The 14,567-nt window shown below is 39.4% G+C and overlaps 1 protein-coding gene across 1 annotated transcript in view; it reads right to left on the reverse strand.

The window, feature by feature from the left end:
* DOCK2 (dedicator of cytokinesis 2) overlaps nt 1-13,621 on the reverse strand; it is a 165,264-nt gene extending 151,643 nt beyond the window's left edge. Inside the window, exons 1-5 of the mRNA XM_051793680.1 lie at nt 13,275-13,621; nt 6,217-6,300; nt 3,435-3,475; nt 1,245-1,300; nt 1,000-1,096 (exon numbers count right to left, since the gene is read on the reverse strand). Of these exons, the coding sequence (XP_051649640.1) occupies nt 1,000-1,096; nt 1,245-1,300; nt 3,435-3,475; nt 6,217-6,300; nt 13,275-13,311 (315 nt within the window). The 5' untranslated portion in view covers nt 13,312-13,621. The remainder of the gene's footprint in view (nt 1-999; nt 1,097-1,244; nt 1,301-3,434; nt 3,476-6,216; nt 6,301-13,274) is intronic.
* Between the last annotated feature and the right edge of the window lie 946 nt (nt 13,622-14,567).

Here is a 14,567-nt window from a genome sequence, read left to right on the forward strand (position 1 = left end):
GGTAAAGTAAAGAGCCCGGCTTCCTTCCTCTTCTCATCCCACAAGCTGTTAAGGACAGAATCTCCCATGTGACCATAAAGAAATGACATGAAATTTAAGTAGTTTGTATGGGGATGCTGTCATTTTTGTTTTATTTAATTGTGCTGGTTTAAGATTCTTTAAAAGTCTCATCAAGGGAAAACATCACAGAAGCAATTTACTTCTGTATGACAGACTGGTAAGATCATTTGGGGAACAACAACATTTGATTGTGGTATTAAGACATTTAAGAGAAAAATGAGAGAATGCACAGAAGTCACTAAAGCAGTTTTAGTGTCATTCACTGAAACAAGAAGGGTTTTCATTGTTGGCTTTAACAAGAAGTGACACATTTCACAAGTGACATGTTTCAGAAAACTACACCACATTCGAGCTTTCCTTGATTCAACAGAAAAAAAAAAAGGAAAATCCAATGGCTGGGATCCTGGATCAGTCAGCACAATTCCTGAAACTGCCAATTGTTAATAGCTACATGCTCCCAGTAACCCTTGAACAACCTTTGTTGTAGCATTCCAAGAACATCACAAATCTTGTTTCAAGTGCATCTTGATTATGCTCTATAATCCTGCCTGGAAACTTTTCACCTCTACAAATCAAAATTATGAAAAATTTGTCATTATCATGCCAAGGATACTCAATGTTGACACAACTGCCATGAAGTTACAACACCCCTCAGCCTTTCCATTCACAGAATCATCAAGTTTGGAAGGGACCTCCAAGACCACCCAGTCCAACCCTGAACCCAGCACCACCACTGCCAGGTGGATGGTTGGACCAGATTTAAAGCCATTTAAAGACATTTAAAGCCACTGAAGAAAATGGTAATTATCTAAGCAGTGAGGAAGCAGTTCCTTAAACCCACCCAGACCCTGTCCTGCATCAAGGAAAACACAAAGATTTGGACACTATGCATAAATAGGACTGACTATCAGGCCATGACTGGTGTGTAAAGTGTCCTACCACATAGAGCTGCTTCCAGATGCTTCCCCATTCCCAGAGAGTAGTGGTAACTTCTTGAACTAGAGGAATTTCAGCAGGTATTATGTTTTCTGTGTGTCTAGGAAAGAGAAGAAAACATAACACAAAGAGAGTCTGGGTTTCACAGGTGTGTATTATAGTTACTGTGGTGGGGCTTTATAAATGCCTTAAAACTCATTCTCTAGCAGGCAAGACCCTTAATGTGATACAACAGATAAGTTCAATACCTTTTCTTTTCAACAGTCGCTTCCTTGATGTGGATGAAGGATTTAGGAAATATTCCCTGTTGAAGGAAAAAAAAAAAATAAGTCCAAGAACATTTAAGTAACAGCCATGACTATGAACATAAACTTTAATCACATACATGGTAATATCCCAATTAACTCTTGGCTATCTAGTTTTTTACTCAAAAAATGTTTTTTTTTCAAATAAATGCATTCCTGTTTGACAGACAAATAACAGAAGTTTTGTCATGTCCTTCTCTGCAAATACAAAGTGCATAGGATTAACTTTCTTTATAAGAAACACCACCTTCCCCACTCTTCCCCCAGGAAACAGTACAATTAAATACAAGTCAATACCACAAAATTTAAATTCATTAAAGAAACATGTTGTCACGTGAACCTGCAAATCTCTTCTTGGTAGTTAAGCCAGGTTCTTCTTGGATTCTTCTCTTTTCAAAAAGTGACTTGTAGTACAAGTCCCACAATAATTCAATAACATATGTGCTACTTTACAAAGCCTTTCTCCGAGTTGGATTTCAGCTTCTGTAGCCTTTTTATTTTAAGCACTGGATCTTAATCAAAACACAATCGTGTCTTATCAATTCCACATTTTTTCATTAAGATCTAAGTTCAAAAGATTCCATGAAGAAGCCAAGTAATAGAAGAAGGTCACACTAATACTAAATTTAGTGATATCTTGGTACATTAAATTAATAACACTTCTTAAAGAATTTATCTTGAAGCCCTTTAGCAATATTAGCAATTAGTTAAAAGGAAGTGATTGGTTCTGGTAAATATTTTCCCTTTTTAGTTTTTAGATTACATTTTAATCAATTAAAATAAAAAATATTATGTAGAATAAATGGCAACAGCGTTTTGATTCAAAAGAAACATCAAAGGAGGAATTAAGACACAGGTGTGGTACTGGGGAGGATGGTTTGTCACTCTGTCATGTCCACCCTCAAGTATGGCAGAAAACCAGGTGATTGTCACTACCTTGGGTGTCTGAAATACTGAAATACATTGAAATATTGTGCTGGGTCAAGAACTTGTGGTAAACTCCCTTATCACTACCCTGCTCTTGCCTTCTCTGTGGTGAGCTAGAAAGGGAAGCAAACATCCTGTGCAGGTGTGCTGGAGCTCATGGAATGGGAGAAACAACAGGGGGGAAGTCTGGACATCGTTCATAATTCCCACAAACAATCCCTCATTCCTCTGTCTTGTAGGATGAGGAGTCACTGAGCAATGAAATGAAACAACAACTCAAGCATCTAATGCTTCCAAAAGGAAAGGAAATCTTTCAGCTATCACATACAGTTTGTAAACAGACACAAAGGAGTTTCTCTAAGTTAATTGAAGTAATTTCTAATACCTACAGGCCACTGAATACAAAACAGAAAAAGAATAATGGAGAATTAGAGAACTTCACACTACTCTGTTTTTTTTTCTGTTGGTGTATTCTCTGTCCCTCTGCTCCCCAGATATCCCTTTTAAAGAGGCTGTGAAGGTTTTGTACATCCTTTTTCCAAGATACAGAGAAACAACTTCCAGCAAACAGTTTTGCTGTAATACAGGCACGAGTCTCTAACTTCAAATGCCTTTGCATTGCTGCTCCTTAAAAAAACTTTGTGTTAAGAGCAAGCTACTAAAAAAAAAATGTTTTTCTTCTAGAAAAATTCATTTAAAACTAAGAAATAACTTTCTTGGTAGTTAACTCAGCAGTCACTCTACTCAGGATAAAAGCTATTAATCTGTGCCTTTCCATCTTTAGGTATGAGAATACTGAGGTTTTTTTTAATTAAAATGATTTTTGTATAGTAGAGATATTTAGGAATTTAAGCCTCATGCAAGTTGTTTATATTGTAAGTAGCCTAAAGAATCCTTAGAAAAAGTACAGAAACAAACACATCTAGCAGTAAATTTACTCAAAATTTAATTCAAATGGTGTCTGTTAACCTGAAGACACAGTAATTTATTCTTCATTGATCTGCTTTTCTCCCAGTCCTCACTTCTATTTACCAACTGTCCAGGATGAATGTTGATCATTTTATTCATCTTGAAAGGAGACAGAGTGGACAGAGCTGACTTGAGAGATCAGGACAGAACAATCTACTAAGAGAGAATAAAAAACCCACTTCAGGGGTTTTAAACTTGTTAAAAATAGTCCCATAGGGATGAGCAGTGTGATCTTACCTCTGCTCCTTTGTATCTCACCAGGTAACCCTTGTACCAATCTAAGAGGAAGAAAGATCACTTGGTATGACAACAAAACCATGCATTAAAACACACACACAATAAAGTCATGAGTTTTATTTCATGTGAGAAATATCTAGCATAATGTTTGTAAAAATGAAAGGTTACTTCATGCATACACAGATTAAAGTGAGCACCAGAAAGCACATTAAGCATGACTGGAATTTTAGCAAATATGATTATATGGTCAACTTTCAAGTCTTGCATAGTAAGCACAGATAATCTTACACTGAATTTCACATCCCCACACTCACATTAAAAAGGTAGGATGGGTTGTTTTGCAGTGTAATATTTATCACAGACACTTAGATATCTATCTCAGCCAAGATGGTCCATGGGAATGGACAGCCCATGAAGCTCCTCTGATTGTGTTCTGGGTGTAGGATGAACTCAGTACAGCACAGGGTTGTTACATATCCATTTTCCTTGTATGTAATAAGACTTAAGCCACCTTTCTGCCATGAGGAATTATAGCTTTTAGACTCAGCTTGAATAAGCAGTTTCCTGGTGTAAAGTTCAAGTCAGAACCTCAAGACAGTGCAGGACTGTTCTTTGGCTTGTGCTCCATTCATAACCAGAAACCCCTCCTGGAAGGCAGGAGTGCTGTATTGCAGTAGTGGCAACTAAAACACCAAATCAGATTTTATTCCATCTATTCCACGGTTAAGTCACAATAAACTTCTGCAAAAAAACATAAAATGAAGAGTTCAACCTTCCTGAATTACAGCAGAGGCCGTGACCACTGTGCACACACCCACCATGCAAGATCACCTCCACAGCAACACTGTTTAACTGTTAAATACTACATGTTTTCGTCCCAAACAGAGTATTTTATGACTAAAGGCACACGTTTTCTAATGATAATTTCATGAACAGTTATGATCTCTTCCCTACCACTTTTTCCCTCTCACCATTTCTAAGACAGCACAGGTATTTCAACCATGCAACCAAAACACACAAAAAAATAAAGCCCAAACAGTGCTGTCAGAAAGGTGATGTTAAAAGTCACAGGAGGACGACTGCCCTCAAAAAAAGACTCAGGACATATTTTTTTTCAGGTTTTTTTGCACTGGTATTCTTTCCCTCACTGTCTTTGTCAACAAAGAAATTCCATTTTAACTTCTAAAACTGAATTATTTGCACGCAGCCTCAGTTTACAATCAGGTGTGTAAAATCTATTTCCTCCCATTTGCTGTGACAGCACACGTATGTTCTGTGCATATGTTTTTTGCACGCAAAACCAACTAAAATAGGACATAAAGTGAGCACAGGAAAAAACCTGTCACTGTTGGTTACTCACCAGCTGCAGCTGGCAGCATATTTTTAAGATATCTGATAACAGATGAACTTCACTCACACAACGTGAAAGATTCCGCTTCTTCATTGGCAAACATATTTCAGAAGACAAGGTATCAAGGGCAGGGGATTCAGAAAAGACTTTATACAAAAAATAACCCCATGAGATCAGCACTCAACTCTCTCTGGGCTGACAACAAATGTACTACAGGGATCAGAAACCTTCAGTGCTGTTTCTGCAACTAACACAGAGCACGGGGCTGAGGAGGTTTCTGCTTTGCCCACGTGTTTTTTCCAGAGCCAAAATGCTTAGAATGGAGGCTTAAAGAATTCTGCAGACCTGGCATATTTTAGGAGAGGCCATGGATCACTACTTGTGACTCTCTGAGAGATTCATCTGCTGCCTGTCTTCACTGCTGCTTAGAGATACTGAATTTTACAAGTAGAAGAAAAACCATGTGCTCCAATGTATTGGAAATGTGGTTTCTCAGATGCTCCTCTCAAATTCTTTGTTGTTTCCACACAGAACAGCCCAGAGCTCTCTGCAGGGGAGTGGGCTGGGCTCAAACAGCTTCAGAGCCTTTGCAGCCCTGTGACCACAACCTACCAAGTGCCTTTCAAACCAGGCTGTGTCTGTGACTGTGTAATGCAGCTGACCCTTCTCCTGAACAGAACTGCAGTTGGTAAGATACAACAGACCCATTGGATCAGCAGAAATAGGTTGAAGAAGATAATTTCACAATAAGTTTTGCAAAGCTTTAAGCACTTCGTAATTTTTTTTCTTAATTTTTTTTTTAACCTGGTTGAGAACATCACTGCATCATTACTGTTACAATGACACTTAGAGACACCTAACTGCTGTGAGTTAGGTATGCTAATAAAAACTTCAGCAGCTCTGGCACACCTAGAGAGCATTCAGTCAGATTGTGAAGGTATTGACTGTCTGTCATGAACAACTTGACTTGGACTTTTGCTGCTTTGCATGTTCTGTAAGTTGGATGGTTCTCAGAAATGTTTCTATCATGCAGACCCTCAATTCTTTAACATACTAGATTTCCTTCTTATATAACAAGGGTGCTGAATGTGTCCTAGCAACAAATATTTAGTTTAGAGGCAAAAACTGTGCTCCATCAAAACTTAATGTTCCTTCCATCAGGTATGTTACAAAGCTGCCACAAACTTCACAAACTCTACGTTCACCTTGATGACTTCCTCATTTGGTAATGGCTTCCCAAAAAACCACATGTCCTGTAATATGTCTAATTTTGGCTCTTCAAAAAAGAATAGGTTCTTCCTCAAAATAGATCACTACCACCACTAAAAATAAGAGTATTAGACAACTGCTGATGTAACAGAGGGAATTGCTGTGAAGTGAAAGGATTGTGTCATTCATGAAGAAACCTATAGTTGAAGGCAAGTGACTTACCTTCACAGGACTCCAAGATATGGACCACATCACCAATCTGAAGAGGTAGTTGAGGTATTCCTGTGCCTTTGAAATTGTATATAGCTGAAAAATTAAAGGATGAAAATACTATGTCTCAATACAGCCACACACTACAATTTAACTGAAAACCAAACATGGTTATTAAGACTCTGATACTGGGATAAGCACACTATGATAGACAAGCAGAACCATAATTCTATCAAGAAGCTCCATTTGTCACCATTAATTTACCTCTTTGCTTGTGAGAATGGAAAGGTGGTGAAAACAAACAAAAAATAATCAACAAACCCCACAGAAAACTCAGCAGGCATGTGGGAACAAGCTCCTCATCACCTGCTCTGCATAGGATTTAAGATGCAGGTCTTGAATAAATACACATTTACAGTGCTGGAGAATTGTTTGTCTACTGGCTCAAGGGATTTGAGCACACAGTTTACAGAAATTTATGGCTACACTGATGAGAAAGGGCACAGAGTTGCCTACAGAAACTGAATTTCCTGAACCCTTTCCTGGGTTTAGACACTTCAATTTAACATGAAACTGTTTCATAGTTCTCTGTATTCTCTGTGTGACTCTGAAAAGAACACAGGAGCAGTGGATTTTAAGAGTGTTCTAATCAGAAGCTTATCTCTATGTGGTTAAGAAACAGTACTTTCAGAGAGAATTCAAGAAAATAAGCCTCCTTACCAGTTCTGATGTTCTAGGGCTACAGGATGTGGGCTGCTATGGTTACCATGTGCCTCTGTAATTTTTTTTTTTTCTTCAGGGGTTTGGTTATAGACTTGAACAACAGCATTAGAGAGTAGAAGTGGTTATTGGAGTTAAATCACACCAGGAAAGTATTAAAATATGCAGGTGAAACTCAGAGTTGTGCAGGTAGGAACAGGAACACTGGCACTGAACATGACCTGCTTGGGGCAGGAAAGGTGTTGGTCAGCAGAGCTCTCTGCCCTGCTCCTGCCAGTGTCCCAGTCCAGCCAAACTGGAAGCATTTTGGACAGGGGAACACTGATTTATAAAGCAGAGCCCACCTTCAGTATGTTTATGTTCCCCCATTCCTTTTGCTCCCCCCCATCCAGGCTTCTAAAGCAGGATATTAAATCTCTGCTAGGCCAAAACATACACTGGGGACACATTTTATTTAAACATTTTACTTTGAATTATGTTTAAAGGCTCCAATTAAATTGCCTTTCAGGAAAATGCCTAAGGTAGGAGTGTAGAGCTGAATAGATTCATCCTCATAACTTTACATGTATTCCATAAATTATGTTTCCTGGGTTTTCTATATTTGCTATATTTCTGGAACAGAAATTAGAAGGAATCTCAGATGTAAGAGACTTACTGGTTCTTAATTTTTTTTTTTTTTACATGAAGAGACGTTCCCAGCTGTTCCTTCTCCTGAGTGGATAGAGCAGGGCTCGAACAATTCAACACAAGGGGAGGGGAAAATAAAGAGTAACTTTGAAGTGAGGCTCTGCTGTCCAGATTCAGCCATTTATTCAAGAGAATCTTGAAGACACTCCCTCAGTGATGCTCAGAGAACTGCACACAAAATTGAAATTAAATAGTAGATGTGTGAATAGTACATGTGTAGTTACATTCTGAGTGGTTTCTTTTCAAGAAGTGAAAGATGGCCAAACCCCTGCTAAGTTACCATGACATTTAAAGACATTTCCACCAGGGTGTTTGGGAGATGTGGGGGATGTGTGTGCTGTTACTTTTTGCCTGAAATGTTCATGCAAATTAAGGTTACTGCTGACTACCACATTTTAGATTTCAAAATATGCACTGCTCTACTCAGCTGTAGCTGTCTCAAAACGTAGATTCAAATTACTGAGTCATATATTTGTGTTGCATTTTGGTTTTGCTCCCTTAAAAGCTTCATTTACCAACCACAAATATATTGAAAAGCACAGCAACAAACTGACAAAGGAAGTGGCTGTAGCAGCTTAGACTTTTCTAAATGAGTAAGTGGAAACTTAACAAGAGAGGTTTTACTGTAGAGCTTGGATTGTTTGGCAGGATGAGTTTAACAAATCTCTTTACAAAGTTTTAAGCTATAGACCTACCCAGGCATTTTGTGGCAAGGAACTGTGATAAGCTTCCATATACCATTGCAAAAAACTCTAAACAGACAACTTAATACCATCAGCTACCTCTGTACATCTTATCTACAGCTTACCTATCATACCAGATAATTTTTGATTATTAACTGTGCATGAAAATTTGACTATTATATCCAGTGATGTTTTCTGTCAGTGATGTCATTTCCCTCACAAACTGGGACCCTCCTATATTGGGGAGTATCCCCTCAGAGTTCACCAGCCATGAGAAGGGTTCCCTTTCCTCCACCTTCTGTGGAGAGGTTGGGCGTGGAGATCCTCAAGGTTGTGTGTGCATGGTGTACAAACACAGATTTAACTCATTTTGCTCCTCAAAAATATGAAAACCCAGTAGGGAATTAAGATCTTTTTGGTGGGATACCCACCACAGGTTGCTGGCTTTTTAAAAGTAAACTCTCCATGCAGTAGAAATAAAATCTGTCTGAAGAACTTTCCTACCTCTCCCCTCCCTGGCATCCTCTATCCCAACCATAAATACATTGTGAGTCAGGATCCCCAAGGCACAGGAGGTTGTTCAAAGACCCCAGCATTTATTCTAAATCCCAGCAGTGATTACTGACCTCAGGACCAGCTGATGTCATGGCAATAAGATTAGTGGGGGAGCTTTGGCTGGCAGATGCCCTCCCCAGCAGGCAGCACCAGGCCAAGGTGTTCCCATCAGCAGGGAATCTGCACACAGACACTGTCAGACTCTCCCAGAAAGGGGCAGAGAATGCTCTGAACTTCCGTGCTCCTAAAGAGGGACTTTACACTTCATTGAGAACACAGTAAATTTCCCCCGAATGAGCAAATAAAAACTGTCTTTTTAGAGCTCACCACAACCTCGGTGGTAGTTTTATAGCACACACATGACAGAAAACAAACAAACAAACAGCACAATGAAAAACTCCCTTAGATTCCACGTTTGAGCTCTCTCAGGAGAGGAGCTGAAGAGCAAAAGTACCAGGTCAAACTGCTGACATGGACAGTTCTCCAAACTGAACCCTGCTCTGGCATAAGTGGGCTTAGAATTGTACCTCAGGAAGAAGGAAACAATTCCCATCTATGGCAGAATGTCCAAAAATTCCTTTCTTGTCCAGCCAAACAGGACCTGCTGTAAGGACAGTGACTGTGACTGTGCATCACCCTCACCCCCAGAGCTGGAGTGAAGACATCTCCCAGTGTCCATCCCAGGGGCAAAAAGTGAGGATGAGGGCTGAAGAAAACTTCTATTTCCATTTCATTCCTGCTTATCTCTTAAAGGCAGACCTGCTGGATATGATATACACATTCCCCCACCCATAGATAGTTGTGGATGCTCTCAATACACTGAGGAGCTGTTCCATTGCACCACACAGGGATTGGGCACGTTTTCCAGAGCAGAGCAATGAAAATCTCTAAAGAACACTTCACTCAACGTTCCAAGATACAAAGTAAATCAAAACAGTCACACTGTTAAGGCTCCTATCAAAAAATAAATCCAGCAAGCACCGAAAAACAGTTAACATTTTGTAATTGGAATTTCATGTCCTCCTCAATTTAGAAAAAGACAAGTACAACAACAACAACAAATCATCATCCTTTGTACCTTGTTTGGGAACATTCACACACAAAACACTCTAGAAAAATCACAGTGATCCAGGTAACAGAATTTCTCCCTCAAAAAGATAGATTTCTTCAATATTCACTTGCTTTAAGACCCCATGTTCTGGCTATTTATATGATTAGCCTGTAAGCTACTGCAAGATGGGAAGGGTAAGCAAGGAAAATCCCACAGACATGCAACACCGAAACCATTTGTTATCCTAATAATCTTACCTGTCTTTCCTGCTTGTTTTCCCTTCATGTGCAGTCCCTGCTCTGCCCTTTATAAGAAATACAAGCACTACCTTGTTTCATTTTGAGACTCACCTTTTAGTAAAAATCCATGTTTCCAGTTGGTTTCCTTGGCTACCTTCCACTTAGACTGAATTTGAAAAAAATTCCTGAAGTGTTGCTGAGCCAGCTCCTAATTTCACTTTTCTGTAACAGGAGGACTATTAGGTATGATTTGGATGTAATAACTAATGAAGTGTTTTGCATATTCAAGCAATTTTTAATTAAGAGCCTCAGCAAGAATCCTGTTCTGTTTTATTTTTTAAATATTACAGCTCTACTTTTATGAGTAGTAAACTATTCATAAAAGATCAATTCTTTATGTTCAGTTGCCACTTTTTTCTCATTAAATCAGGGTGAAAGCACTCAGCAAGGCCACTGACAAAAGTTATGTGAAAATATCACGCAGTCTCAACAGGATTTCTTAACTTCTGGAAGGATATCTATAAAATTTATGTTCCAGTGCTCTGAATTAGGGATCCCCCCCCTAAGATCTCACAGAGCAAATGAGAACATGAGCACAGTTCTGATGGATATTTCACAGGTACCAAACCTCAGGGTCGGTGAGAGGCTGATTTCATTTATTGAAAATCCAAGGGGAACTCTTCAGTTCTCAGGCAACAAATTGTTATCTCAGACAACAATTGAACACAGATTTCCTCACATGCTCAACCTTGGGGACAGATGGAGGTTTGAGCTGACTTGAGCTACTTATTTTCTTTCTTAAACACAATAAAGCCAGCATGGATTATAAGAACCAGGAAGTTCTAACATGCCTAACTAGTTATAAGAAGATATAGTCTCTGAATTTTTACCTGTTCATATAAAACAGCAGCACTGTCATTTTTCTTAAAAGTCTTCATGAAGAACAGGATATTTAATTGTGATTTTTCATTTTAATGAAAGATCATGGATAGAAAGATTCCCTTCCCAGCTTTGTCTTCACCTATTTGTTGTTTCTCAAGCAGCTGGAACAGCCTGGTGGGTTGAGGGGTTACATCTCATGGAGGAGTCAACCTGCCCTGAACAAAGCTCTGCTCCCTTACAGCTCAATCTATTTAGATTTTAGAGATGTAAAATAATTTCCAGAGGTGTTCAGCAAATTAATTCAGACAAGACAGCCACAGCCCTTCACTCTCAGGTTGAGCATGAGCTTTTCTACACTTACAAAGAAGTCACCCACTACCCTCCCACAATTTTTGCTTCAAATTGACAAACATCCATTTTCAGCTTCAGCAGGACAGGAGTAAATCTGACACTTGAATTTCGCATTCTAACATCATATTTCACCAGTTTGTAACTTCCCTTAAGGTCTGAGCCCAGAGCAAACACTTTCCATCAGGAACCTGCCGTCCAAATCCACTTTTACCATGACTATTCCATCTTGTCTTGTCCACAGAAATAGCACATATTTAACCTGGGAGTGCTTCAAGACTAAGAACAAGTTTCATGTTTGAGCCAAATGAAACTCATGGAGTAAAGTTAGTAAAGTTTAGCAATTAGACTATTTTTCTGCCAATTTCTAAGTGCATAAGTTTACTTGATTTATGATATAGGACAGAACAATCAGTGGTGGCAGATGCTTGTTTGGGTTTGTTTGGTTGGTTATTTTAATTATTCTGGGTGAAAGATTCTCCCACTTTTCTCACCAACTTATATAATGAAAGAATGCATTTAATTTCCAAGAGAAAGGAAAATAAACCAAGCTGCAAACCAACAGTTTGGCTAAGAAAAGGAACTCCTGGGGATAAGGTATAGATTATTGAATTTGTACTCATCTATCAACTTCAAGCAATTGTACAAAAGCAGAGGCAGAATGTTCCTACTGAGGACAACCTACCAGAAAGTTCCACGTATGAATACTTTAATAACTAGTGTTCTAATTTTGCTGGGAAGTCCATTTGATTATTGTTCCCATTTTGCCCATTCAGTTTGTGACAGACTAAACCACAGCACTGTTGCAACTGGGATTTTTTATATACAAGTATAAAGTGTCTTTTAATCCAATGTTACACAAAAACCTTGGTTAACTCAGGAAATGGACTTACTCAGGGTGAGCAGAGAAGGAACAAGTTCCCACTGTTACCACACAGTAGGACAGAGGCTTTCAGATTCTCTTTGCCATTAAAATCACTGTGCTCATGGGTGAGAGCAGCAGGAGAGCAAGAACAGGGCAAAAGAAAAACCACCAGGATCCAGTGCCAGTTCTTCCCAGTGACCTTTTCTGCACTTTCCAAATACCATAGAGACTACTACAAGTGCAAAAATTAAATATTTTCTACTATTTATAAAACTGAAACAGAAAATATTTACACACCCTCTATTTTGTAATATAAACTGCCACCACAAGAGGCTGCTTCCTTTTCACAATTCTGCTACTGCTGCACATGGAAGTTGAACAAGAAAACATTCTTTTCCTCTTATTAATGCTTTGACGATTGACTTTATCTCATGAAGCCATTTGGGTGGATTTTTTTGTTTTTAAGGCACATCACAAAACACCATGGCCTACTTCAAATAAAAAATGTCTTTTAGAAGAATTTAGAAGGTTAATAACAGAGTACTAGTATGCATCTTTCAAGTGCTTTAGCTTTGATTTCTAATTTTAAGGCTTTTTTTTAAACAGCAATTCAGCCCTTTATACAAGTTAACATCCTTCAGATTAAGAACATGACTTTTCTTCCAAAAAATACCACTTACCAGCTGAAATACAGATTTTTTTCTGTAACACTAACCACAAGTGACAATCTTGCAGAAGCAACTGCAGGATTCCCCTTCCCCTACATTTGTTCTCCATAATTTCTGGCTGCTGGGCATTAAACAACACACGACTTAGTCTGTTTCTAAAATACCGAGGTGGGAAGAGCTGCATTACTTGAGAAAGTTGACACTTTTTGCCATTCTGGTTGAAGGATTAAAGCTTTGTACAAAATGGATCATTTCAAGGAAGCCACCAAGGTGAGGTGGAAAGTGTTAATTCATGGCAGCAGGGAAAACACCTGCCCACATCCTGCTCAGGAGGCAGAGAGACACAACCCAAATGGCAGCTCAGTTACATACCCACGCCAGTCTTCTCAGTCCTGTGCCATCTTGCCATCACACATGAATGCCTGAGGCTCCAAAGGATGCCCACCAGCAAGGAATCCAAGGTTGATGGGCTGCAGCCCTGAGGGTGGGTGACCAAGCCAGGCCTGGAAGGAGCCGCGTTCCCAGCGCCGGCACCGAGGGGCGGGCGGAGGCAGCTGCGAGATTTGCTGCTGTTCGGAGCTTCCTTCCTCTTTTCTCAACTCAAGACATGTACCCCATGTCATGGGGGAGGGGAATCCCAAACTGGGTGTTACTGTTGCTCGATGCTGGTGGTAACACATCAGCAAAGGAGCAAACCCAGGGCAGTGCTCTGTGGCACCAGCCCCAAACTGGGGACGTGTGCGAGCAGTGACACCTCTGACCACGGCTCCCTTCAGCTCCCAGCACCTCACCAACACCACACTCGAAAGGTTTGACTTCACAGGTCAAACATCTTAAAACCTGCTCTCTTCTAACCTGGCCTGGAACAAGGAGTTGTCTTTTTTTGCAAGTCTGCCTCTCCTGAGAGAAACAGCGCGAAGACAAAGCCGCATTTCAAACCGCACCCATTGTTCGTTATTTCTGTCATTTTATATTTGCAGGAAAAAAATATTGAAGACTTTCTCTTTAGCAGCCCTTTCTTAAAGACTTATTTGTCCAGACAAAACTGGAAAAAGCAATTTATGGCATATTTACAGCTTCTGCATGAGCTAACTGGCATAAGGACATTACAAACAATCCAAGTTGTTTGTAATGTGGATCAAGGACAATATACTTAATTGAAGGCAAGTATGTCACCTTCACTCATCTTCTTTACTTACAGTTAGGACTTAAAAAAACCAGCAAATAAAACGCTTGCAAAGATTTACTGTTTGTTTGTTTGATCTCCTGCTTAGTACAACCAATTCATGTGACAATCCTGTCCTCTGGATATTACATTGCAACTTAGCAATCACTGTTTATCCAAACTGTTTAACACTGCCACGCTACATTCCTCGGGATATTTTGGATAACACATGACATTCTATTTCTTGGTTTTAACTAGCAATCATGTGGAGCACAGACTGCCAGTCTATCTCATTGCACATGGAATTCAGATACATATTTCTGGAGGAAAATCACTTTAAACTTCACCAGATTTGCTTGAATTGCCCTAATCTTCACCATGTCTACATACTAGCTTAGAAAAAGGGTTTAGCTTGTTCCTCTCCCCTAAAATAACATTGAAATTCATGTTACATTAACTAAAGTGGGTTAAATTCTGAGCAACACCAATTATCTCCATTT

Source organism: Manacus candei, unplaced genomic scaffold (genome assembly GCF_025592945.1).
Source record: "Manacus candei isolate 608988 ecotype Guabito, Panama unplaced genomic scaffold, ASM2559294v1 h1tg000037l, whole genome shotgun sequence".
Classification (NCBI taxonomy): Eukaryota; Metazoa; Chordata; class Aves; order Passeriformes; family Pipridae; genus Manacus; species Manacus candei.